The sequence below is a fragment of the Populus euphratica genome, unplaced genomic scaffold (assembly GCF_000495115.2).
Source record: "Populus euphratica unplaced genomic scaffold, PopEup_1.0 scaffold552.1, whole genome shotgun sequence".
Taxonomy (NCBI): Eukaryota; Viridiplantae; Streptophyta; class Magnoliopsida; order Malpighiales; family Salicaceae; genus Populus; species Populus euphratica.
In genome coordinates this window covers 1-26,820 of record NW_011500235.1, presented here as the reverse complement: position 1 = coordinate 26,820, position 26,820 = coordinate 1, and the positions used below count along the sequence as shown (strand labels likewise).

At 29.8% G+C, this 26,820-nt stretch overlaps 3 protein-coding genes across 5 annotated transcripts; 1 reads left to right on the top strand and 2 right to left on the bottom strand.

Moving 5' to 3' along the window:
* Positions 1–6,119: 6,119 nt before the first annotated feature.
* LOC105112488 (ABC transporter G family member 10-like) lies at positions 6,120–8,350 on the bottom strand. The gene has a single exon (XM_011008199.1). It carries the CDS (start codon positions 7,996–7,998, stop codon positions 6,157–6,159), a length of 1,842 nt encoding a protein of 613 aa, XP_011006501.1. The 5' UTR covers positions 7,999–8,350; the 3' UTR covers positions 6,120–6,156.
* Positions 8,351–13,459: 5,109 nt separating this feature from the next.
* LOC105112487 (uncharacterized protein At3g15000, mitochondrial) lies at positions 13,460–16,884 on the top strand. Of its 2 annotated transcripts, XM_011008198.1 has the most exons (5): positions 13,460–13,934; positions 14,533–14,630; positions 15,067–15,132; positions 15,926–16,183; positions 16,220–16,884. In XM_011008198.1, the coding sequence occupies exons 1-5, from the start codon at positions 13,534–13,536 to the stop codon at positions 16,582–16,584; spliced, it is 1,188 nt and encodes a 395-aa protein (XP_011006500.1). In that variant the 5' UTR covers positions 13,460–13,533; the 3' UTR covers positions 16,585–16,884. The 2 variants fall into 2 exon arrangements, with proteins under 2 accessions (XP_011006500.1, XP_011006499.1); XM_011008197.1 differs by having other exon boundaries at positions 13,461–13,934; positions 15,926–16,884.
* A 1,996-nt stretch (positions 16,885–18,880) lies between these two features.
* On the bottom strand, positions 18,881–22,581 carry LOC105112486 (calponin homology domain-containing protein DDB_G0272472-like). 2 transcript variants are annotated; one of them, XM_011008196.1, is made up of 6 exons: positions 22,349–22,581; positions 21,021–21,418; positions 20,888–20,940; positions 20,469–20,506; positions 19,667–20,099; positions 18,881–19,230 (listed from the first exon to the last, which is right to left on the bottom strand). In XM_011008196.1, exons 1-6 carry the CDS (start codon positions 22,363–22,365, stop codon positions 19,009–19,011), a joined length of 1,161 nt encoding a protein of 386 aa, XP_011006498.1. In that variant the 5' UTR covers positions 22,366–22,581; the 3' UTR covers positions 18,881–19,008. The 2 variants fall into 2 exon arrangements, with proteins under 2 accessions (XP_011006498.1, XP_011006496.1); XM_011008194.1 differs by having other exon boundaries at positions 21,021–21,448; positions 22,349–22,578.
* Positions 22,582–26,820: the final 4,239 nt, after the last annotated feature.

Here is a 26,820-nt window from a genome sequence, read left to right as displayed (position 1 = left end):
TGTTATATTAAGTGTTATATAATACAAATTTAGATTAACCATTTAACAAACAAAGTATTAAAAGTGAAGAAGATAACAAATATAAAATATGTTAGTATCAAACATTAAGGTCCATGTTGAGTTTATACTATACTTATTCTTACACCATTAGTGTAACCTTTTCACCTTAACATAATAAACTTCACTAAAATAATAAAAGAAAGAAACATGAATAAACAAGATAACAACATAAATAAGATAAAAGTTAACTAAGGAAATGAAATGCAATGAGAAACATAAACAAGAGATTAATATAAGTAAAACTTAAGCATTACAATAAAGAGAGAGCAAGAATATGATCTTGATCTGAAAACTAAGATATCTAAATGCATAACAAATGACTCCTTTCATAGGTTAAAATTAGAAACTATTAATTTGCTCACTAATTATTGAGTGGGTGGCTACATCTTGACTTGGTGACAATCCTTATCTTCTTGTTTTAATAAAATATCATTACTAATATCATAATTTAAACAGACTTGATTCATAAAAGTCTTAATAAAATGTCTTAGCTTTTTAAAAAAATAAAAAATTAAGGTCATTTAGACTTCTTCAGCTTTTTTAAAAAATAAAAAATTAAGGCCATTTAGACTTCTAGAACTCAAGATATGGGCTTAACACTGAATAGTATCTAAGCTACAAGACAAATTCGGACTTCTCCATTATTGCTAGGATTTGGACTTTCAAATAGTAGAATTGAGTCTTACATTCCCTATGAATGTTTTAGGCCAATGTCTTAACTTTCTAGCCATATAAACGAAATTAAAATTTAAGATCTACAGCTTCATATATGACCCAACGACTGAACAGTGTTCCAGTTTGGACTGACAACATCTCTTTTCTAAGCTTCACCATCTCTTTATGTTCTCAATTTCAGTAGTTGAACTCATTAATCAATCATTTGATTTATGTGATAGGCCTACATTTAAGATGAATATTTATCATAAATTAAAGGTATCTTATATTATTAGATATGTTATTATAAAATGTATTCTAATTAAGAAGTTATTGATACTTCAAGTGTAAAATGATGATATAAAACCTTGATAAAAATATACTTTTAAATATTAATCATCCTTCAATGTTTGATTTACTAGTAGTTAAGTTTAAATTATTATTTTTTTTATCTTTATGAAATTATCTTGTTTTTTTTTTTTTATCTTTATGAAATTATCTTGTTCTCATTTAATTTTTGCTTTGTTACCAAATAATATTATTGAGTCATTCTAAAAATATTTAGAGGATATTGTTTTTATAAAATTAACAAGTATTTTTTTATTAGTTACTGAAGCTCTAATACCACTTTGTTAAGGAAAAACAAAGTATGTACTAACAAATATATGGTGGAAACAAATTATACAAGAGCAAAAATACATAACTTATTCATATCATATTACTCTTATAAAAGAGAAAGTTCAATTGATTTAAACTAATAATATAATTCTTTCAATACATGTATTTATAGTAGGCATAATTTTATAGAATTAAAATATAGTGAAATCTTTAATAATTATACATACATCTATAATAATTAAATAACTTCTTTGAATATAAACTTTAAAATTAATTCCAATATTCCCCTAAAATTTTAAAAATCTCAAAATTAAGCCCAACACTCTTGAAGTTTAGAATATGTCGAGTCAGTTATGGTTGGACATTTTTCTCATCTCTTAATAAAAATATTAATTTTTTTATATGTATTTTTGAAAAGTCAAATTGGTGGCTGCTATTTTCTGAATTTTTTATTTTCATCTTTAGAAGATTTTTTTGGATCTTTATCGTAGTTACTCTACATTGAAAATAAATTTTTTAATAATTAAACTATTTTTTAAATATTTTTTTAATATTTCATAATTTAATATATATATATATATATTATATTATAAGAACCTCTAATATATAACATTTAAAAATTCCATATAATTTCTTATAAATATAGGTAAAATCTAAAACAACATTTTTAATATCATACCATTTTATAAATGATGTACATCTAAAAAAAACATACATATAGAAAGAAAGTACCGTTATTTTTTACAACACACATGAATAGTCGTTTCAATAAAAAAAATTATCATATCATTTTTATTTAAAATTTAGTTTGATTATATGATATAAATAAAAATAATTAAATATAAACATAATAATATGATAAATATGATTTGATTTTTTTTTTATTTTAATTACTTATAATTGAAGACTATTAAAAAACTTCAAAGAAAATAAAACTTGATAAAACTCTAGGCCTTATTTATATAATTACAATACCTTCTTCTGCCAAAATTTCTATTAAAAATACAACATTTGTTAATTCCTTTTATTCAAAGAGTCATTTTTTCAAATAAAATTCACAGTTAATACAAATGCATAAGGTTTATGATTTGATTAAAAGTTTTATTTAAGGCTTCATTAACTTTTAACCAAGATATTCACATTCAATTTTTTTAATTATTTTATTCTAATGAATTTAATTTTTATTCTATGCGAGGAAAATATGAGAAATATAGAGATAAAAAACTTATATTAACTTTTTATTATTTGAGTCCTTTTTCAATATTAGTAGAGCTTGTCAAAAAAAACATAAATTCTTTAATCTAAAGAATCCAAAGATAATATAAGACAATAACCAGTGGTCCCTTATAATAAAATAGCTAAGGTATAATTTAAAAATTTACTGAATTTTTACATAATTTTATATTTTTTGATTTACTAAAATATTATATAATTTTACTATTTTTTAATTATACATATGTGAATAGAAATTAAGAATAGAGGCATGAATAGAAAAAGTGATGAAATATTTTATGCAAAGGATTCTTTTTAAAATTAGGAACGATTATAAAAATAAAATATGATAATATGTGTCATAATCTAATTTGTTACCCATGATATTTTTTACAAATAAAAAATAAAAAAAAATATTTTTGATGCATTTCGACCAATCCATTTTGAAATTTTTAACTATTTTTCTTGTTGATATCTTCTCAAGAAAATAAAAAAAATTAATTTTGACGTATTTGCATTTATTTCAAAATTTTCAAAATCTTTTCAAAAAATCAAAATTCAAAAGTATGTTTTCGATGCATTTTAGCCATTAATTAATGTGTGTGTTTTGGAACTCTTGATTACTTTTTTTTTTATTAAACTAAAGTTGATGTTGTTTTTCTTAAAAAAAAATACAAAAAAAATAAGAAAAACAAAAGAGTCAAAATAGAGGATAAAAATGGACAAAGTGCTAAAATGAAAAACAAGAAAAATAAGGGACCAAAATAAAATTGAGTTAATTAAGGACAAGTAACTAAAAAACAAAGATGATAACATTTGAGGATTATAAATAAATGAGTGAATTGTAGAGAAAAGAGAGAGCTGCCATATAAAAGAACCTTATCTTTTCCATCAAAATATCCTTAGTCTCGTTTCTTCCACCAAAAACCTTAGTTACTAAGAGATAAAGAAAAAAGGAGAACAAGAACAAGAAAAAAGAAGAGAGATCCTAGTCTCTCACACCAAAACCGAACCTACCAGAAAACCTAGCTTCATATCTTCTTCTTCCCCTTTGATCACAAAACTTTAGTTACCATTCAAGAGAAAAATAAAAAAATAAAATGGGAGATGTAGCAAGAGAGATAGATAGAGAGAGTGTGTTGGAATTTAGAGAAAAAGAAAACATAAAGAAAGCATAGAAGAATAAAAAGTAAAGAGAAATTATCCTTTTCATCTCTTTTCTCTACCAATTTTAACCACTTACACCTCTTACCTACCATCATAAGCTCCTCCATGGCATCCCTAGCAGCACAACAACCTGTGATGACTGTAAATAAAAAAGAAACTAGAAGAGAAAGGAGAAAAACAAAATAACAAGAAATAAAAGAAAGAGAGCGTACAACCAAACTTTTAAACTGTTAAATCTCCTACCATCAATGGTGATCGCTTACACCACTACCGCCAAGAGAAAGGTCAAGGAGTGGCGCAACCTGCTAGGCAGGCCACACGCTTCCCATCTCCACTATAAAGCTAGACTGAGCACACCAAGAGAAAGGTCAAGGAGTGGCACAACCTGCTAGGCAGGCCACACGCTTTCTGATTAGTACTTAAAAGTGCACTGAGCATTGGAAGCAAGGTTGTCTATAATAGATAACATTAGGGACAAAAAAAGAGCAAACTTTAAACAATTAGATCTACTTCCACCATCGTCGATAACATACATCACCATTATGATTAGAAAAGGGGGAGGGGCCTGCACTCCTCCTCTCCTTAAGATTTAGATGAACAACACAACATTATCTGAGTCGCACTGTCAATTTTTTAACACTGTGTTGCCACTTTCACATATTATTTTTGACCCCCCTATCCATTTCAAAAGTTCTATTTTAACTTTATATATTTTAGTATTAATTATTTTGATTTATGGTTGATTTGGATATGTATTGTGATGAAATATTTTAGATTGATTAAACTTTAAGATGGATTGCTTATGTGCAGACATTTGAATTTTTTTTGTGTTTAATTTTCTAACATGATGTGTTTTATATATAAATATACATCATGAATGTGTTTCAAAGTGTTATCAAGTCTTTTTGGTTTTTATACGTTTAGGTCGAATCTTTTAAAATTTGTGTCTTGCTCATGTTAAATATTCTTGGTCATTCCTTTGTGTTATTTATGCATAACTCTTTTCTTTTTTTTTTTTTACATAAAAGTATAATATTCACACTCATACATGCATTTGCGTTGAGTTTTATAATATGTAAAACTCACTAAGGGTTCCACCCATATTAAAAGGCCTTTGTGGATCAACATTCCAAAACCCGTTTCAAAAACTTTTTCTTTTTAAAAATCACATCAAAAAATAAATATTTTATTATTTACTCATATTGTTTGAGATAAATAGACTCGTAACAAGTTATTATCTTAAATTTTAATGAAAATTAACATCTCAGACTCTCTTGTTTTAAAACATATCTTGCTTTCCAAATTTTAAGCTTTTAAAATCTAATATTAATTAATGACATCTAAGTGTCAATCAAATGTATTAATTTTTCTTAGTAAGTCCAAAATGTTTGTGTCCCTAGATCTTACCTTAAAGTAGATTAAACCATAATAGTTACTATTTGGATATTTAGAACTAGTATAAAAAAAAATCTCATTTAACAAAAATTACAAGTGAATCTCAATTTTATAGGATAAATGAATTAAACAAGTCATTATCTATAAGCCGATGTTGTATAAACAAAATGTTAAGCGATAATTCATTATATTTTTTGTGTTGGGTTTAATGAGCTTAATAAAGGCTCACCTAATTATTCATTGACATGCATGAGTCACGTGTTATGATCAATAGTAAATGATTGTATTTATATCAATTCATTGAAGCTCACCTAATTATTCATTGGCATGCATGAGTCACGTGTTATGTTATGATCAATAATAAATGATTGTATTTATATCAATTCATTGAATAATTAAGAATAATAAAATTAACTTAATTTTATAATGGATAGGCTTGAACCAACCCGTTCACCTAGGATTTAACTCATTTGTAGTTGATTAAATCTCAACCGTGTAGATAGATACTTAGTATATTAGACACAACAAATAATCAGAATTAAAGATAAATAGCAATGTAGTTTATATAGGTGGAATGTTTTAAGATAATAATATATTTTCTTTAATATAACCAATTATTTATCTTAAAATTCTAAAAACTAGTTAGAGTTTTCTAATAATTATAATATTAGATGACAATTTTATTTTAATATAATAAATTGGTCTCTCTTGTTTTAAAACATATTTTTCTTTTCAAATTTGAAGTTTTTAATTCTAATATTAATCGATAATTGGTTACGATATAATTGAATTGATCCTGCCATTAGAGCATTCTTACAGCTTGCATGTGTTCCCTTTCGTCCCCTGTAAGCAAAATCCATGGAGACATGTTGATCGAGTTAAAATTCCTACTCGGTAACCAAAAACTGGGCGAGCTTCTTTCAATCAAAGCATAAACATGAATAGATTTTCTTACTAAAATTATTGTTATTACAGGTAAATAGAGAAGTATATAAATTGTGTACACTGGCTCGAGTAAGAAAAGCATTAACAAATGTTCGATCTATAAGTTCATCTTCTTCTGTAACATCTAAACCACAAAATCACAAAGCATAGCACTCTGTACCCAATGATAAAACCAAGCATCACAGCTAAATTGCTCCATTTTTGTGAATCTTTTAGACCTTGCTGTCTTAGGAACCCGCTTCCATAAAGATTGCATCTCCCTTTATCATACACTATGCACCTCTCGTTGCCTTGCTCTCCTCCATATTCATTTATTAAGAAACATTCAAATGGGTACTTAAACAAACTCAAATAGTGCATGAAAACCCAGTAACTAGGAATCTTACTCTTCGCTATGAAGTACCCAGAAAATAGGAAGAAAGATCCCATTAATCCTGAAATAACTGATGTCCCCATTATGAAGTTAGGCACTAGAGCACTGAAACAAGCAACGAAAGAATTTGACATCAAAATCACCATCCACACCACTAAAGAGAAGTAAAGAAATCCGTAGATTGACATCCTCAAACCAACTAGCCAATAAACTGGGGTGGAGTAGAGAAGAGCAACCATTAATAGGAAAGGAAGGAAGATGAGGGTGTTAGATAGGACATAAGAAGAAACCCTGTAGGCTCCTCTTGAAGTCTCTCTCATTAGTATTCTTCTTTCTTGCAAGAAAATAGGCAGCCCTTCAGTTGTGGAAGATAGCAAGAAGGTGAGGCTGAAGGCAAAGAATCCGATTCGAGTCTGCAAAGCGACCTGTCCTGTTTTCTTTCCAACATTCAAGAATATGGTTCCAAGTATTAGTCCTGCCACCAGTGCTTGTATTACTCTTGTGGCAAATAGTTGCTTGGTTCTGAAAATGTTGCTGCAACATCTTTGTCCTAGTATCGAAACCTCCTCCAATATAGAATTGGGATAGCAGAGAGGTTTTTCTTGATCATTGTTGAAGTATAGAGTCCTCGCGATGTGGCCTTCATTATGTCTGCTCTCATGAGGGCATTGATTGTTGAGAGACACTGAATTTTGCTTAGACAGGCTTTCTATAACATCAATAGAAAACTCAAGCACATTGACATGGAGAGGAATTTGATGACCAGCAAACCTTAATCTCTCTTCAAGGAAATGCAGTGAGCCATCATGGACAGCATATCCGTTGGAAAGCAAAACAAGCCGATCAAAGAGCTCTAGTATTCGAAAACTGGGTTGGTGGATAGTTAAAACAATGGTCTTACCCTGATTCAACACCATAGACTTGAGCAAAGTCGCGACATGGAGAGCTGATGCTGAATCCAGACCTGAAGTTGGTTCATCGATGAAAACAACAGCAGGGTCGTGGACTAAATCAACTCCAATCGAAACTCTACGCCTTTCACCACCAGATATGCCCCAGTCTGATCCCTCACCTATCCTTGAATCTGAAACATGTTCGAGTCCGAGCTCCTTCAGTAGCCTTCTCACCCTACTAGCGGCCTCTTTTCGCCCTCCTCGTAGCCTTAAAAGTGCACTGTACAATAGTGTTTCTTTAACTGTAAGCAAAGGAAATAGAGAATCATCTTGACTGACAAACCCGGATAGTCTCCGGAAATGTTTGGCATTCATTGGCTGGCTATTTACCAGCACTTGACCAGACACTTTACATGAAGATATCTTTCCAGCAAGGATCTCTAGTAAAGTGGTCTTCCCTGCTCCGCTAGGACCAGAAATCGCAGTAATCTCGCCAGCACTAGCTGCACAGTTTACATCCCTCAGAATGAATTTTGGAGCTCTTCTTGGGGTCCCTCCACAGTGAATAAAATCAAGCTCGTCAAGTTTGCTGCATAACTTGTAGGACAGATTTTTGGTTTCTAGTCTATACGAGGACGTTTTCTGGGCACCATAAACCGGTGCCTTTACTGGCAATTCCATTGAGAGGATGGAGGTCTAAGGAAAGTTGAAGCGGAAAAAGATCAAAATAAGAAATGCAAGATGTGAGGAGTAAAGACAGGAGAAGGAGATGAGCTAACACACCAAACTGGGTGCTAGACACCAAGTTGAGCTTGCAAAAACAAGAGTAAAAATGGGATACATTGGCTTGGGCAGTTTACGCGTTGGGCTTGACTTGGTGGCGTTTTCTATATTGGTGCGGGGAAGCGGGGATCTGGTAGGGGTTTGGAGAGTTGCAAGAAAACACGAAGAAAGGAAGGGATGGTGGTGAAGTAATTCAGGTGAGCTGATTGTTGACTGTGTAATGTTGGTGCGGGTGGCCTTACAATCTTCCCCACCCTAACCACCAGCTTAATAGTAGATTTGACGTAGAATAACAAAAATGGCCTTAAATATCTATCCATGCTATGATGCTAAAATGGTCAATTTTGGACCTGTGTCCTCACTCGCAAGGAGATGACTTTTAATTAGGCAGGATTTTCAGTGGCTAACTTGAGATTAATGTAGTTCACGCAAGACTCAAATTAGTGACGGAATAGATATTTTTGTTTTTTTCCCGCCGGACTTGTTAATTTTTTAATCTTTAAAATTAATAATTCTAGTAATAAAACCAAAATAGCCATATATAAAAGACCAAAAACAATCTTAAGCAAAATTATTAACTACAAAAAAAAATATTAATGAAAACAATGAAGATTAAATTTAGTATAAAAATTAATGAGAAACTTAATAAAAAAATATAATAAAAAAAGGATTAATTAAAAAGAAACTAAAAAAACGACTATCAAGAATGGATAAAAAAACAAACAAAATAAAATGCCAAAAAAATACATTGAAAGAAAAAACAAATTAAAAAAGGAGAAAAAGGAGCAATTACAAAAATGAGGACTAAATCTAGAGAAAAAAATGAAATAAAATATTGACGGGCAAAATTGAAAGAAAAAAAATCAAACCAAGAAAAGGATTAAAAAAAAAACAACAATCAAAAGAATGAATATTATATTTGATATAAAAACAAAACAAAATCAAATGAAAATAGATGAAAATAAAAAAAAAATCTAAAAGAAATCCAAAAGAAACAGGAACATAATTGAATTTTTTTCTCCATTATATTTTTAATCAAAATAATATAATTTTTATTTTTTAGCGGAATAACAAATCAAGCAATTAGTTAGAGAAAAATCATATTAATACCCGTTGATTTTTTTTTTAGTTTTTTTATTTTAATAATGTCATTTTTACTTCCTGTATTGTAAAAAAAACCCAATTGATCCTAATAATCTTGATCACTCGACCCAATCAATGGCTCAGAAGAATATTATGATGGTCAACTCTTATGTCAAGTTTTAAAAATATGAAAAAATAATAAGTGCCAAATATAAAATGAAAACCCAATGAAAATAACCAATGAGTTATTAAATTGTCATAAAAAAAATAATTAAAAAGAGAATTGAAAATAAAAGGAATTGCAATTATGTGAATGGGATCAAATTCAACAAAAAAAATTGAAATCAAATGATTAGGAATTAAGTCATAAAATAAATTCCAATTAGAAAAAGATTAAAAGAAAAATAAATAGGAATCAAAATAATAAGGATAAAATTTGATTAAAAAAATATAAAAATCAAATGTTAAGGAATGCAATTGAAAAATAAAAAAATCAAATTCAATATAATTAAAAGATCAAGGATCACTTTGCAACTTTACAAAGCAAACATATTTTTTAAGATAGAAGATAAAAAAAATAAGAGGAAGAAGAAAAAATTTCATCAGAACTTCATTGTACTGTGAATGTTAACATGCATCGGTCTTCATGTGAAGAGCAACACCACACTTTGGATGCTATTGTTGAAGGCCACCAATGGCTGCTAAAAAATGCCTCACACGTCGCTTAAAAGACGGAAACGTCTTTTTTTTATTGTCATATGTTTGACACACACTAAATATTTTTTTAATTATAAAAATATTAAAATACCCATAAATCCAAATGATAATTTAAAAAAAAAAACCAAAGTTAAAAACTGAAAACGCCCCCTTTACCTTATGCAAGAAAAGGTTGATTCCAATGATTATTTGATAATTATATTATATAAATATGTTACAAAAACAAGAAAACCACTGACGCATGTGATAATTATATAAAAAAAAAGAGTTTGGAAAAACCAAAAATACTCCTTGCCTTTGGAATTATTATTATTATTATTATTATTTTATCCCAGTAGCTATTCGGTAATTACATTGTGAAAAGATATATAAAAATTCAAAAAAGTTCCTCAGACATGACATTAGCTTTTTCTATGTTTTTTCTAAGGTCATGGGTGTAATTATATTATGTAACCAAATGTAAAAATACCTTTCCACCTTTATATATATATATTCTATTTTTTGATATCTTTAAAGAGCAAAACAATCCTTTTATTATGAATTGCATTACAGATAATTAATAGTAAAACTCTTATTCTTTTTAGTTGTATGTTAAATTTGCAATAACACGATTCTTTAGAGGATATTTTGATATTTGTACATTAAAAAAATTAAAAAAAAATAATTTAAAATAAAATAATTAAATTTTAATTAAAAAAATCCAACCTCAATGCCAAACAAAAACTAATTCCAAACACAACCTTCTTGATTTACATTATCAATACCATTAAACAAAGATATTCACGGTGATCTACGATTTACTATTATTTTCCAATCAAATCTAAATGGCTAAAATCATCATCCCCGCCTCGTATTTTCACCATTTAGTTCAAAAAAAAAAACTTTTACTATATATCTTTTTTTTTTAATTTCAATCCATTGAACAAGGTTTATCTAAAATTAGAAAAATAGGTGATTACTCAATTGAAAGGGTGAGCATTGTAGAGGTGGATAATGATATTAAATAAGAAAGAAAAAATAATCATAATAATGAAAAAAAAAGTATTTAATTGATTAAGATAAATTTATGTATTCGAATTATTAAAACGCGAGTGACCAGTCAATCAATCAAAGTAATAGAAGATGGGCTGAGCTTGGAAGGTTCTAAATCATTTGAGGACATCTCGACCCAATCGATGGCTCAGAAGAATATTATGATGGTCAACTCTTATATCAAGTTTTAAAAACATGAAAAAATAATAAGTGTCAAATATAAAATGAAAACCCAATGAAAATAACCAATGAGTTATTAAATTGTCATAAAAAAATAATCAAAAAGAGAATTGAAAATAAAAGGAATTGCAATTATGTGAACGGGGATCAAATTCAATAAAAAAAAATTGAAATCAAATGATTAGGAATTAAGTCATAAAATAAATTCTAATTAGAAAAAGATTAAAAGGAAAATAAATAGGAATCAAAATAATAAGGATAAAATTTGATATAAAAAACATAAAAATCAAATGTCAAGGGATGCAATTGAAAAATAAAAAAATCAAATTCGATATAATTAAAAGATGAAGGATCACTTTGCAACTTTACAAAGCAAACATATTTTTTAAGATGGAAGATAAAGAAAATAAGAGGAAGAAGAAAAAATTTCATCGGAGCTTCATTGTACTGTGAATGTTAACACGCATCGGTTTTCATGTGAAGGGCAACACCACACTTTGAATGCTATTGTTGAAGACCACCAATGGCTGCTGAGAAATGCCTCACACGTCGCTTAAAAGACGGAAGCGCCTTTTTTTTTTTATTGTCATGTGTTTGACACATACTAAATATTTTTTTAATTATAAAAATATTAAAATACCCATAAATCCAAATGATAATTTAAAAAAAAAACCAAAGTTAAAAACTGAAAACGCCCCCTTTACCTTATGCAAGAAAAGGTTGATTCCAATGATTATTTGATAATTATATTATATAAATATGTTACAAAAACAAGAAAACCACTGACGCATGTGATAATTATATAAAAAAAAAAGAGTTTGGAAAAACCAAAAGTACTCCTTGCCTTTGGAATTATTATTATTATTATTATTATTTTATTCCAGTAGCTATTCGGTAATTACATTGTGAAAAGATATATAAAAATTCAAAAAAGTTCCTCAGACATGACATTAGCTTTTTCTATGTTTTTTCTAAGGTCATGGGTGTAATTATATTATGTAACCAAATGTAAAAATACCTTTCCACCTTTATATATATATATTCTATTTTTTGATATCTTTAAAGAGCAAAACAATCCTTTTATTATGAATTGCATTACAGATAATTAATAGTAAAACTCTTATTCTTTTTAGTTGTATGTTAAATTTGCAATAACACGATTCTTTAGAGGATATTTTGATATTTGTACATTAAAAAAATTAAAAAAAATTAATTTAAAATAAAATAATTAAATTTTAATTAAAAAAATCCAACCTCAATGCCAAACAAAAACTAATTCCAAACACAACCTTCTTGATTTACATTATCAATACCATTAAACAAAGATATTCACGGTGATCTACGATTTACTATTATTTTCCAATCAAATCTAAATGGCTAAAATCATCATCCCCGCCTCGTATTTTCACCATTTAGTTCAAAAAAAAAAACTTTTACTATATATCTTTTTTTTTTAATTTCAATCCATTGAACAAGGTTTATCTAAAATTAGAAAAATAGGTGATTACTCAATTGAAAGGGTGAGCATTGTAGAGGTGGATAATGATATTAAATAAGAAAGAAAAAATAATCATAATAATGAAAAAAAAAGTATTTAATTGATTAAGATAAATTTATGTATTCGAATTATTAAAACGCGAGTGACCAGTCAATCAATCAAAGTAATAGAAGATGGGCTGAGCTTGGAAGGTTCAAAATCATTTGAGGACATGCTAACTGCTGCTTGGTTGGAGTCCAATCTGAGGAAGTAGCCCACATCTTTAGAAGGCTGGGCTTCCTTCTTCTATTGTATAACATCCGTGGCCCACTCCAAAACCCATTTTACCAATATTATATATTTACAATAATTCAAAAGGAGCTAAATAAGTTTTCCATGCTTCCTTTTATTATAAATAATTTATTTAAAAAAAATATCAGAATTGATTTTTTTTGTGGAAATAAAAGATTTTACTGTGGGTTGTGATTAGCTAATAATATCTTATTAGTTATTTTATGGATTCAGTAAAACAAAATATAATTATAAAAAAAATTTAAATAAAATATTTTTATTATTTTTTATGAATCATTAGTTTTAATTTTTTTTTATGGGATGGTCAATTAATTATTTTTTTTGAGAACCATAAAATTTTATATTTAACATTTACTTTTAGGAACTTACAACTTGGAAACATAAATTATTTAAAAAAAAATACACTTTTTTCATGAAGCAAAACAATGTTAGGGTCATAATATAATTTTATATTAAAACTCATAGTAGATAAAATTAAAATTAAACCAGAGAGAGAGAGAGAGAGAGAGAGGAAGATGTTTTAATTTTGACATGACCAAAATGCCATTTCGATAAACTTGAAGGACATTTCTCTCCCCCTCCATAAAACACCACCTAAAACCCTCTCTGTTAGGGCTTCTCGAATCCAGAAAATGGCGACTTCACTCTTCACTCGCTCTCTCCTCCTCCAAAAACCCACCTCACAAACCCTAATCTCCTCCATCCTCTCTCGCTCCTTCACTTCCCACTCCCCCACCTCCACCGCCTGTTCCTCCTCTCTCCTCCGCCGATTCCTCCGTCCACTCTCCGCTGCAACCAACATCAATCGCTCCGTCTCTCGGATTTCGATCAGGTCGTTTTCTTCAAGTCAGAAATCGTCTTCCCTCAACGACCCAAGCCCTAACTGGTCTAATAGACCTCCAAAAGAGACTATTTTGCTTGATGGCTGCGATTTCGAGCATTGGCTCGTCGTTATGGAAAAGCCTGAGGGGGACCCCACTCGTGACGAGATCATCGATTCTTATATTAAAACGCTTGCTCAAGTTGTTGGCAGGTAATTTATTAAAGTTCAAACCTTCAATTTATTTCTCATTTAATTTAATTATTTTTTTCTCTTTTGATTTTGTTTGATTTAAGATTGGTTTTTCTTTTGTTATTTGAAATGTTGGTATTCGTTTTAGCAATCACTAGTTTTTCTATTGATTTATTTTTAGTCTATTTCTATTGAAGTTAATTGGTTTAGTCATTTTCTAGTGGATTTGTGTTCTGTATTTGGTTGCTTATTATTGAGGGGTTGTGCGCGTGCGTGTTCGTGATTTTTTTGGGTTTCTTTATGATTATTTATTGTTTGAGTGCATTTTAATAATACTTCTTTAAGGATCAAGAAGTTTGATTGCTTAATTGTTACTGTATCTGACTTTGATGAGAATTGTTTTTTATAGTTTAACATTTCAATATTGGGTTTTTCTGGTTTCCTTTTTTATTCTCTGAGATGCTTTTAATTTTGAAATTTTATATCTTGCATGCCTTATTTTTTTAAGTGCGAGGATCGCTGTATAAAAACCTCTGATCTTACCAGAGTAATCTGGAAAGAAATTGGTTTTCGTGATGTGTCAAGTCTTGTTAATATAATTATTGTGGCTGTATGGCAGTGAGGAAGAAGCAAGGAGGAAGATCTATTCAGTTTCTACTCGATGCTACTATGCCTTTGGAGCTCTGGTGCCTGAAGAGGTTTCTTACAAGATTAAAGGTATATCTGCTTTTAAGAAGGGGAAAATGCAAAGGGGGCTGGCAATGACCCTGACCTTCCCAAGGATGAAAACTGATCCCCTTACCCTTAAATAATATCATGCCTTTGTTCCATTTTAACCCAAAAAACAACTTTCAGATTGATACTTAAAATATGTTTTCTTAAACTAGATGCATCCTTCCTAGAATGTAAAACTACCTCCCTTCACTTGAAAAGATGACTATCGGTCCCTTTTCTTCAAGAACTGATAAAAATAGTTACTGAAAATAGAAAATTTTGCTCACTTTTATTTTTCCTAAGAAAGCTTTTCTTGAAACATGTTCAAGTTATTTTAGTGGAAAAAAAATTGGTTGCTGCTTTGTAGTGCTTGGTTAATGATGTTATATGTTTTTAAAAAGTTTGAATGATGGATGTGTTCTGTTGGTCACTTTTCCAGAATTGAAAAATGTCCGTTGGGTTCTTCCCGATTCATACCTGGATGTGAAGAACAAAGATTATGGAGGTAAGGAGCCTTTTTCATATGTACCTTTGTATGTTGTACAAATTTATATTGTTGTAAATGCATGTTTTTCTGCATTGAGTAATTGAAAGTTCTGTTTGCATCTTTTTTCTTTTTTTAGTTTTTTTCTACCTTTAAGGAAACTTCTGGATCAAAAGTGACGTGCACCAAGAAATCATGCTGAATATTTGGTCTCATTCTATGATAGTTGAAGCTCGTTCTTTTCAAGTTGGATGCAATTGTAACACTTCTAGATCTTGACCAGATGCAGTGTACAAGAATTTGTTGTAAATTCACTAGGGTTTGTCGGTAATATTTTCCAGGATTAGCTTTTGCTATTTAGTTATCACATTTGAGTGGCAGGTCTTTTTTTTTAGAAAAAAAAAAAATAAACGGGTAAAAAAATTGCAGAACTCCATCAGGATTGTATCTTGCCAAATATTCTCCGATGCATTGCCAATCAACTGCATTTGCTTGTTAAAAATAGCTTTACAACCTTCATTGTTATACATAATTCCACACAGAAAGCTGCTTTTTGTCTGTTCTTAGTAAGGGGATTAGGGATGCAGATTATGGTGCCCTAATTATGTTCTTGTACTGCTAGGCTTTTGTTTGATTTCCATTGAGTCACACACTAGGAATGGGAATTTTCTCTTCTTCAAAACTGTGGTTATGAAAATAAGTACTAATGCCTCCTTTCAATCATGAGTCATGGTTTACTATTTATTCTTTGCGATTAATTAAGTCATGACACTATGCTGTGTATTATTGTTGCTTGATGGTATTTTTCTATCAGGGGAGCCATTTATTGATGGGAAAGCTGTGCCCTATGACCCAAAATACCATGAGGAATGGATTAGGAACAATGCGAGGGCAAATGAAAGAAATAGGCGTAATGATCGACCTCGTAACGTTGACAGATCAAGGAACTTTGACAGAAGAATGGAAAACATGCAGCAGCGAGGTGGAGCTCCACCTCCTCCTATGGCTAATCAGGCTATGCGAAACCCTGCTTCCAACATGGCTGGACAACCACAAAACATGGGCAGACAAGGTGCACCGCAGCCACAAAACAACTACAGGGGACCAGGTGGACCGCCACCTAACAACTATAATATGGGTGGACCTCAAAACATGGGTGGACCAGGTGGACCGCCACCTAACAACTATATGGGTGGGCAGCAGAACAATATGAGTAGGGTGCCACATAACATGCCCATGCAAAACTACATTCCTCCACAGAACAATATGCCCCCTCAAAACTACACCCCCCAACAACACAACTACGTTCCTCCGCAGAACGACATGCCTCCACATAACAACACAGGAGGATGGTCCAATGACATGCCTGGAAACATGCAACACAACATCCAGAATGGGCCTACCAATGGAGGCTACCAAGGTGGACCATCAAACTACCAGAACAGTTACCCCCCAAGCCCGGATGCTGTGTAGATATGCAAGATATTTCAAATGTGTAGGGCTTGTTCAATTTTTCGATGATGTTAGACCCTGGCAATTTTAAGGATAGGATTCAGTACCTGGTCTATCTGTTTGGAAATTGAAACCTGCCCACAGTTATGAAGGTAATGTTTTAAAAAAGGATAGAATCGTTATTGCCTACCCTTGTGTGATGCTGGTGTTAGCTTGTGTCTTGCTGGTGTTAGCTTGTGTCATATTGCCTTTTTCATGATGCTGTTTCAGAGCTGGTGTAATGCCAGGTTTGATACCTTACAAAAGTTTAAGGTATAAGTCTGCCCCGATTGCTCATAGCTCCGTTGTTTTGTGGCAGTTAATTTTCTCATTCAAATTTCTGTTGAGCATATCTCTTCCTTCTCGCATGTGGAAAGAATACATGCTGGATGCGTTTGAAAATGCAAGAAATTCTGGGCAGATGAGAATGTGGTCTTGTGAGCCCGAAGAGGGGTGCGGGACAGCAGCAGGGGGTAATCTCTGCTGATGTCGAAGCATTCCTTGTCATGTGTCCATAAGACTGAGCTTGCCTTTAAGCACTAATCTCCACAACTGGATTTTCTTTTCATTGGATGAACAGAATTTGGTTGTTTTGACACGCAGCGTGAAAGTGATCATATCCTGGAAATCAGGAAAGGTGAAATGGACATTCTTAAAAATTAACTTCAGACATAGATAATTAGAAAAGTTAATGTGCTCGTCAATCTTTCGATCCAGGGATCCTGGCCTAACCCATGTTTTGCCTTGGGTTGCATCTTAGAAATCGACAATTCAGTTCTTGCCATGCAGCCAAAATTGATTCTTAAAATATTTTCCCTTTTTCGTGGGTTATGAACTTTGTTCAACCCTTAATAATAATTTATATAAATAACCAATAAAAAATATCTTAAATTCTTTTTAAAAAAGAGAGATTAAAATGCTTTTGAGTGCTAGTTTTTTCTTGTGTTTTTAATATGTTTTTGTATTGTATTATGCTAATAAAAAATAAGAGATATGATTTTCTATTTATAAAGAAATGTATAAACCCTATTAATGATAAAATATCAATTTGCTCAAATAATATTAGACATATTATTTTTAGCTAATTTTAAAAATTTATTTAATGGAATCTTTACTTGATTGTTTCTAAATGTAGAATTGTAATCTCTTGTATTAATTACATTCTAGTTTTTAATTTTTAAAATTTATTTATAATTAAATTACACTTTATTAATCATCTCTTTTTAATTCCTGACTAATAGTTCTTATGAATGTTACTTATTAGATTCTCTAATAAATTTGTTTAAATATAAATCATAATTTTAAATAAAATAAGATTAAATAAATAAATAAATTAATTTATATTTAAAGATAAAATAAAATGTCTTGTAACTTATCATGATTCCTCGAATATTAGAAAATTTATAAGTCATTTGACTTAATCTTTTAATAACCGGTTTCTCAATATAATTATTATCTCTTAATTAATAAAGATATTTTAACATGTAACGTGTCTACTACATCATATCATATTTATTCTCAACATCAGTCATTGATTTTTTTAATAAAATTTGAAACTTTTCTCAAATTTCATTTTATCTTTTATAAGGATTTATAATCAATACTAATTGAAAATAAATAAAATATATTTTTTTAATTCACTTAAATTGATGAATCCTCTCTTAATTACTTAAATATCTTAATATAATTCATGTTAACAGAATCAAAATATAATATTTTCTATATAAAATAACTTTATGATCTTAAATCTAATAATCACTTACACAATCGTCATATGATCTTTTTTATAGACAAATGTGACATTTTAATATGGAATTATCATACTAATCAATTTAGTGCATATACTATTTGACAAACACTAACATATTAGTTCTAGATATCTCTCATACTTTATTTTATGAAAATAACTTTCTTTTATAAAAATAATAATATGTATTAATCTCAATAATTGTAATTAATATCAAATTTTAATAAAATATTAGCCATAAACATCTTAAAAATAATATCTCGATGTAATAAAAATCTTATAATTATAGTAATTTTATAATTTCATTTGTAAAATATTTATCCCATAAATTTTATTTTTACTTTATATTTATTAATCAAATATTTGATAAATATTAAAGATAAATAAACTTTTATTAATAGATTAAATACATTTACATGTAATGTATAATTAACTGATAGGCTACAGTAGAAATACATCGGAGTGCTAGCGTCAATTCCAGTAGTTATCCTCTATAGAAAAGGCCCGGATTTCATCCCTTCCCAGACAGCATCTGTGCAGGGGACGATTGCTCAAGTGTCAGCAACAACAGCAAGTGGATGGAAGTCATAATAGGAAAAAAATGCAACTTGAGCTTCAGTTGCTTCACAGGATGCAACTCTTTGCTCACTGTATTCATCTCAGCAAACGAGTGGAAAAGATGGTGCTGCTAAAGCTTTCCTAGTATTGGATTCAGTTTTTTTATTTTTGGCAGCTTGGATCTGATCCGCAAGTGAAGTTTTTCTTGGAACCTTTTCTCTCTTACTAATCTCTGCATTCAGTTTCTCCCAAGCTCGGCTAAGGGAAGGCGATGATGCCCCTTGACTAATCATCTGATCATCAGTGGATTTCTTTTTCCGAATCTATAGAGACAACATATAGCCCTTGTAAAGACAAACATATAAAAAAATAAAACAAAACATGAATGTGGAACAACATTTGATATATAGGTGGTCTCATCTTGGAATTGCTTATTTAATGCAAAAGATACCAAGAACAAAGATAGTAGTTGGATCATAGGAGCATATCCAACATCTACATATTAGGTCTTAACAAAAAGGATTATGAGTAACTAAACAGTGTACATGATAGACTGCTGTGTCAACGTCTTCCATAGTGTGGCTACAACATGATGGATTAAAAATTAATTCTAAGTTCTAAATATATGATTCCTAATCCATGAAGCCAGTAACTAAACAAATATATGTATTAATGTGCACCCCAAAAAATCAAATTTCATATACTTTTCCTCAAATTGATAGTGAGATTTTTCATGTTGCACTGTAGCCAGTAGGTTACCTTTGTTAATCTCTTCTTAAGTGTCAACTTTCGGGCAACAGATGACTCTTCTGTTTTTTGCTTTGATTTTCTGTGTGCCTTCCTCTTTGTTTCTTCTCTTTCCATTGCTTTCTCTTCCCGCTCTTTTCTCTTCTGAGCAACCTTTTCCATCTTTTCTTCTTTTTCCTTTTTTTCCCTCTCAACTTTTCTCTTTGCAATCTCCTCTCCCTTTGCCTTTTCCATGGCACCCTGAAGCTGTTTGAGAGTTATTTCTTTTTTTATTTTATCGTACCCATCCCAGTCTAGCTCTTGTTGGTCAATGCCTCCTTCCTTAGCTGCTCTTGCTATTATTTTAGTCCATGACAGAAAAAATTTTTCTCTCAGCCTTTTCCATTTCAAACGTTTACCCCAAAGTTGTCTGAGCGAAGAACTTATCTTGGCCCTGATCGCTTCACTGCAAGGAATTTGTTTGAATTGTGATTTTCAGTCTGAAAAGCTTTGTGTGGCTGCAGAGCCTATACAGGTTATAGAATACTCTCAGCAAATATTAAAACCCTGGAATCCTTAAAAGTTTCATTGAGTCAGAGTCAAGCTTCCTTATTCAAAAAATCATCTACTGAGTTAACTGAGCATAAACCATATCCAAATTCATTACTATAAGCTTCAATTTGAGGTCATTATCCACGTAATATTTTAAGTGGATATCTATGGAAATGTGGCTTACGTAGAACATCATGGATTTGGCAGTCCCATTTTTTCACATGTAACTTTCACAACATTTGTTGAGTATATTTATAAAGATATTGGAGAGCATAAACTTTACCTATGAACACGGGGATGCCCTGACATCTTCTTCCTAACCTGAAAATTGAGAGGAAATGAAATCTAGTTTTAGAGGAAAAACAAAAGTAATATACAAAGCAGGACAATTACTTGTGTACTTGTTACTGTCTTAGACTCTATGCGAAATAAATAATAATCAAGCAAGAAAAATGAATTCAAAGCATTCATCTGTTTGGTAATGAGATAAAAAAAAATGATTTGTGGTATGAGCTTTATTTGCTATTCCAGGAGATGCAGCATATATGAGTGAACATACTCATCAGTGAAGATCTTAAATTTGAGGAAAAAACTGTTTAGTACTATAGTTAAACCATGCAATATGAACCCTAACTATTCCAAGAATTCCCTTGCACGGAAGACAAGCTGTAAAAAAACTAACTAATCCTTGCATGACTTCTCCTGGGGGTTTGTCAAGGCTTCAATTGTTCTTTGCTTTATCAGTGCACGGGTCTCTACAAAATAAAAGAGGTTAAAACTACAGGATTAATCAACTTCATTAAGCCTTGGAGGGAATTATTTGATATACACTTACCTGCAGTATGTTTTCTGCCTTTGTTCCATGGAATCCTCCCTTTGTTCCCATGTTTTTTCTTTCTTTTTCTTCTCTTTTTGGGAAGGTCATTGATAATTTCTGCAGAGTATTGGCCTCCATCCGGCTGAACCTCTGCACTCATAGTCTGCTTCTCAGCTGGATCAAGAGGAATTTTTGACTGGTAATGCTTGCTAGAACCTGTAGTCTTTCCGACATCATCACTGATTTGCAAGGCTACAAAATCATCAATTCTTGGGAAGATACTAATAGAAGCATATGCGGGACATATGTTCTTCCCGATTGATGTACATTTGTTTGACTGTTGTGCATTTGGTTGAAAATGCGTGTATTCCAACACATAACGCAGAGTTGGCCTTAAAAGACTGTTTGGAACATGGCTGCATGTTAAATGGGGAACAGACAATCTCCTGAGAGATGGTTGAAAGGAAAAAGAGTCACATATTTTATAGAACTATCTATCCAGATACTATTGTCAGATCCTAAGCAAAACCATTCATCCATGTTGCAAACATCAATAATTATTATGATTGCAAGGTATGCAGACAAGTTCACGTTATTTTATTTTCTAGAGCCTCACCAAAATGTCAATCTGCTGAAATCCTTCAAAGAATTTCGTAAGAGAATAGAAAAACTTGAAAAATCATTTAATTTGTATTTATAACAGGTGGCATCTTAAGTTCTGGAGATACATGGATATCAAAAGAAGGGTAGCTAAAGAGGGTTCCAATAGGCGGCCTCGTATCATGATCAGCTCTACGAACATTTTTTCCATCTTGAGTAGTTTAAATTGTTTCTCAAGTTCTACACAAGTCAATGCAATCAACTAAAATCACCAAATATAACAAAGCTAATTCCGAATAGTCAATCAAAATCTACTAATGTGAGCAAATTTAGAGGGAATTCCAAGTTCCAGCCCATTTATTGCACACTCAAACTTCTTTCATGTTGAAAACGTTGAATCATGCTGGTGGAACCTCATGAAACCAAAACCCTTGCTTGCATCCAAAATTGACAGATAATGCCACTAAAAACAATGACAGTATCGCTTTTTTCTAGTTACAGCAATGCAGCACACTATCAATGCTAACAAAAGCATGCATTTTCATCGAATAAAATAAAATAAATTCCACTCATCAATTCAAAGTACAGTCAAAACCCATATTGAAACCAAACCCGCAATGAATTGAAGATTCTATTCACTTTTATCAATAATTTTCAGGAAGCAAGACTCCAAATTGAGAAACAAAAACAGAATTTGAAGCAAACCCATTTCCAAAAACAAGTATAACACTAAGACTCAAACTTACAAATGAAAGAACGACATTCTCAATGCATGTTCTCTGCCCCAGAAATTTCTGCTAGTGAGTGAGTGAGATAGAGTTCCTGTGAGGTGTACTTAAGCCACCTTTTCTATTCAATTCTGAAAATGTGAAAGTTTATCAACAAATTTATTAAGCTGAAGTTTTTATTTTATTTTTTTATATAAAAAGAGGGTGAGATAGTGAAGCAGAGGAGAGGGAGAGGCAATTGATGGTGGCCAAACATTTTGAGGATTGGATATATTCTACAGATATGTTTTATGCTGTGGTGGTAAAAAAATATTTGTTTATAAATATGGTAAAATAATATATTTTTAAAAAATTTATTTATAATATTAATAAATTAAAATATTATAAAAATTAATTTAAAATAAAAATAAAAATAATTCAATTTTTTTAAAAGACCTCAAAAACAAATAAAACTTCCAATTTGTTTGTTTTTTATTTTAAAAGTTTTTTTAAAAAATATATATTTTTATTTTTTATTTTAAATTAATATTTTTTAATATTTCTAAATTATTTTGATATCTTAAAGTAAAATTTAAATTTTTAAAAATAAAAAAATATTATTTAAATATATTCTTAAAAAAAATTCAAGAACAACCAATATGAAATATCAAACTAACCCTTATGGCGTAAAAACGTCTTGGTACCAAAGCCGGCACTGTCAATTGCTAGCTATTATCAAGCTTTTATGATATTTTTATAATTTTTTTAAAATTTTAAGTTTGTTTGTTTTTATATTTTAAAAATATTTTTAAAAAATTTAAATTTTATTATTTTTTATTTTAAATTTATATTTTTAGTATTTTTAAATTAATTTTATATATTAACATAAAAATAATTTTTTAAAAATAAAAATAAATTCAAGAACAACCAATATGAAATATCAAACTAACCCTTATGGCGTAAAAACGTCTTGGTACCAAAGCCGGCACTGTCAATTGCTAGCTATTATCAAGCTTTTATGATATTTTTATAATTTTTTTAAAATTTTAAGTTTGTTTGTTTTTATATTTTAAAAATATTTTTAAAAAATTTAAGTTTTATTATTTTTTATTTTAAATTTATATTTTTAGTATTTTTAAATTAATTTTATACATTAACATAAAAATAATTTTTTTAAAATAAAAATATATTATTTTAATATATTTCTGAGTAATTTTTTTTTAAATCACTATAATTAAAAAAAACTCATTATTATTTTGATATTTTCATAACCATTTTCCATTTGAATTTTAATTATTACCATTACCATCTCAAAAAGTTTCTTTTTTTCTTAGTTCTTTTTCAGACTTCGACCGAGATAATATTGTGGGGAGGTAGCCTATTTTTTGTTTTTAAAAACTTTTTTGGAAAGCTGAAGTTTTCAAACTCGAATAAACACTAGCCGAAACTTCTTGACAATCTCCCGCGTTTTTTATAATAATTATTGGGATTTATGCTGTTTCACTCATGCTAATACTTGTATGTATTAATTAAATTTATTTGCTTTATGATGTTTGATGTTTAATTTGATTACAAATTATAACTTACACATACTCAATTAAGCATAAAATTAGATTTTATAAATTTATGCAAATTTACTTAAGTAATATTTTCCATTGCTTGGTTTCTATTTTTTAATTTGTAAAAATATAAATATATTTGTGTTTTTGCTCTTGTGGCTATTGACTACTTTACAAAATGTATAAAAATCAATTTATATGGTCATGTAACACAGAAGATGATGAAAAGGTTTATAAAAAAAAGACTTTATCTGCGGATATGATCAACTTGGAAAAGATAGAGATTTATAATACACAAAACTTCAATGGCGAGATAATAATGGAGTTATATATCAAATACAAAATCAAGCATTCCAATTTCTCATCGTATAAGACAAAGATGAATGACACTGTAAAAGCTGCTAACAAAAATATAAAGAAGATCATGAAGAAAATGATGATTATTTATAAATATTGGCATAAGATATTGTCATTTACCATTCACACGCATATTATATTATTGTCAAAACTTCAATGAGAGCTACCCTTATTCTTTAGCTTATGAAATGGAGGCCATGATACCTTTGAAAATGAAGATCTCTTTGTTGAGAGTATTGATAGATTTTGAGTTAAAAGAGGCCAAATGGACTAAAGTCACACATGAATAGCTAAACATGATAGAAAATAGTAGTTGTGATTTGTCATCACTGACTTTACAAGAAAATAATGGTTAAAGCATATGTTAAGAAAGTCCGACCTCTGATGTTCTATGAAAGAGATCTAATTCTGAAGAAAATATTGCCCTTACTAAAAGAAGATTAGAGTAAATAGACACCAAACTACGAAGGTTCTTATGTAGTGAAGAAGGATTTCTCATAAAGAGCTCTAAGATTGTCTCGAATAGATGGAGAAGATCTAGTTAGACTTGTAAATTATGATTCTGCAAAAAATCATTATGCCTGATGTATCCAGTTTTCTTTCCAAGTCAATAAAATGAAGTTTGGCCATGAATTCTTAGTGTAAAGAACTTTTCTTTTATAAATTGCATGATCTCACAACATTTGAAATCCTTTTCCTAAGTAAAAATCTTGAAAAGAGTTGGTTTTGTGCATAATTGCAAGGAATGAATCATAATATACTCAAGATGAGATTAAAGCAATTCTGGATTAAAAGGTAACCAAACTAGACAACTAAAGCTAATTTTGAGATAAAACCTGTCTCTGAATAGGATTTTGAATTGCATGGATAAATGGTTGGTAATAACTCTGTAATCACTTGCAAGTTCTTTCAAAAAAGGAAAAAGTTTATCAATACTAACGATATGCTTTTGAAATGAGAAATCGTTAAAGGGAGAGAACAAGAAAATAATGGTTTAATAACTCTAAAACTGAAGCAAAGGTCCTGAAGCAAGACTCTTCATTAAGAAAGAGAGTCTACACAAACAAAGTCCATAACATGACTTCACAAAGGGAAAAAGATAGAAACAAAGTGATCCTAAGTCTTTTAAAAATTTAAACACTTAATGAGCCTAAAAAGCATTCATCTCTTTCATAGCCTATAGCCATAACCTGTATTATGTGTCTTTAGAAGTCCTTTTTAATCAAGCACACACAACCTGGATTGATAAACAATCATCTTATCATTCACACGAAGTGATCAATAAGTGACAAACAAATTTTATTCATGTAAGAAAAATATAAATTCTAACATAAAGCAAAAACATTTATTCTATATAGATTTCTTAAAGTAAATATTGAAACCTTCCTAAAAAACTAAAATAGACCTTTTTAATTTTTCAAGAGTGGTGTCCATTTTTTAAGATGAGAAGTAGAAAAGAGATGCAAAAAAAAGAGAAGGAACAAGGAATTGAACAAATATATAAATGGATATCAGTTATCATAGGAAATTGAAAGAATCGACTTAAAAGTCACGGAGTATTGTTATCCACCATTTAACCAGGGTAAGAGAGACTAGCAAACCAAGAGTAAGGTCATCTTTGGTAAAAGCTTGACCTAAAAACAAATTACATTTTGAAATCTGATAAAACTCTTAATGGGAATGGTTTAAGGAACTGTTTTGATGCATGCATTGGAAGTTTGAGTTTTTATAAATACTAGTTTTCATAAATAAACCAAGTCTTTTGAAGTTTTTCTTCTTGAAAAATATGTATGTGCTAAAACAAAACCAAAAACCCAAAAAGCGACATGAGCATGATATAAAGCAATATCAAGTCATATATTCAGTGGAGTAAAAAGGGCCTTTTAAGAAACAAAAATCAGAGACTTCTTCCTAAAAATATTATGGATAAAAAGGGCAGCACAAAAAAATGGATCCTAACTTAAGCATACAAATTCAAACATATGAACTAGTTCATACAAAGAAGAAGAAGAAGTTCATAGGAAACCAAACAAAAAGTGGGACCTATGTTTTCAAACCAGATAAAAAAGCATGCATTTCAACCTAAAAACATTACACAAGTTTTTATTTTTATAGAAAAATTCTTGAAATTGGACTTAGATGAGTCAAAAGAGTGATAAAAAATACGTCTTTAGGAAAGCTCTCGTTGAATGGGATCACTGAGATTTAGGGTTTCAAGTCAGCTAAGTTGAAAAGGAAGGCAGATTTTAGTTTTGGTTAAAGAGACTTGTTAGATTGAGATTCTAGGTTAACCGAGCTAAATATAAAGACTAAGGTCTTAGTTAAAGGGAATTGCTATATTAGGATTTTAGGTTAATGATTAGTACTTAAAAGTGTATTTTTATCATGGTTTTATATCATCATTTTGCACTTGAAGTATCAATAACTCCTTAACTAAAGCATGTTTTATAATAATATATCTAATAATATAAGATACCTTTAATTTGTGGTAAATGTTCATTTTAAATGTAGGCCTATCACATAAATGATAATTGATGACTTTAAGAACTTAAATTGCAAGGATAAAGAGATGGCCAAACATAGAAAAGAGATGTC

Bases quoted from the DNA above. Each gene is read 5' to 3' on its own strand.
- LOC105112488 (XM_011008199.1), bottom strand. From the start codon at position 7,998: ATGGAATTGCCAGTAAAGGCACCGGTTTATGGTGCCCAGAAAACGTCC.
- LOC105112486 (XM_011008194.1), bottom strand. The intron at 20,100-20,468 runs GTAAAGTTTATG...AATTCCTTGCAG, and splicing joins GGGCATCCCCGTGTTCATAG to TGAAGCGATCAGGGCCAAGA. The intron at 19,231-19,666 runs GTAACCTACTGG...TTGTCTCTATAG, and splicing joins TTAAGAAGAGATTAACAAAG to ATTCGGAAAAAGAAATCCAC.
- LOC105112487 (XM_011008197.1), top strand. From the start codon at position 13,534: ATGGCGACTTCACTCTTCACTCGCTCTCTCCTCCTCCAAAAACCCACC. The intron at 14,631-15,066 runs GTATATCTGCTT...TCACTTTTCCAG, and splicing joins GGTTTCTTACAAGATTAAAG to AATTGAAAAATGTCCGTTGG. The intron at 15,133-15,925 runs GTAAGGAGCCTT...TTTTTCTATCAG, and splicing joins GAAGAACAAAGATTATGGAG to GGGAGCCATTTATTGATGGG.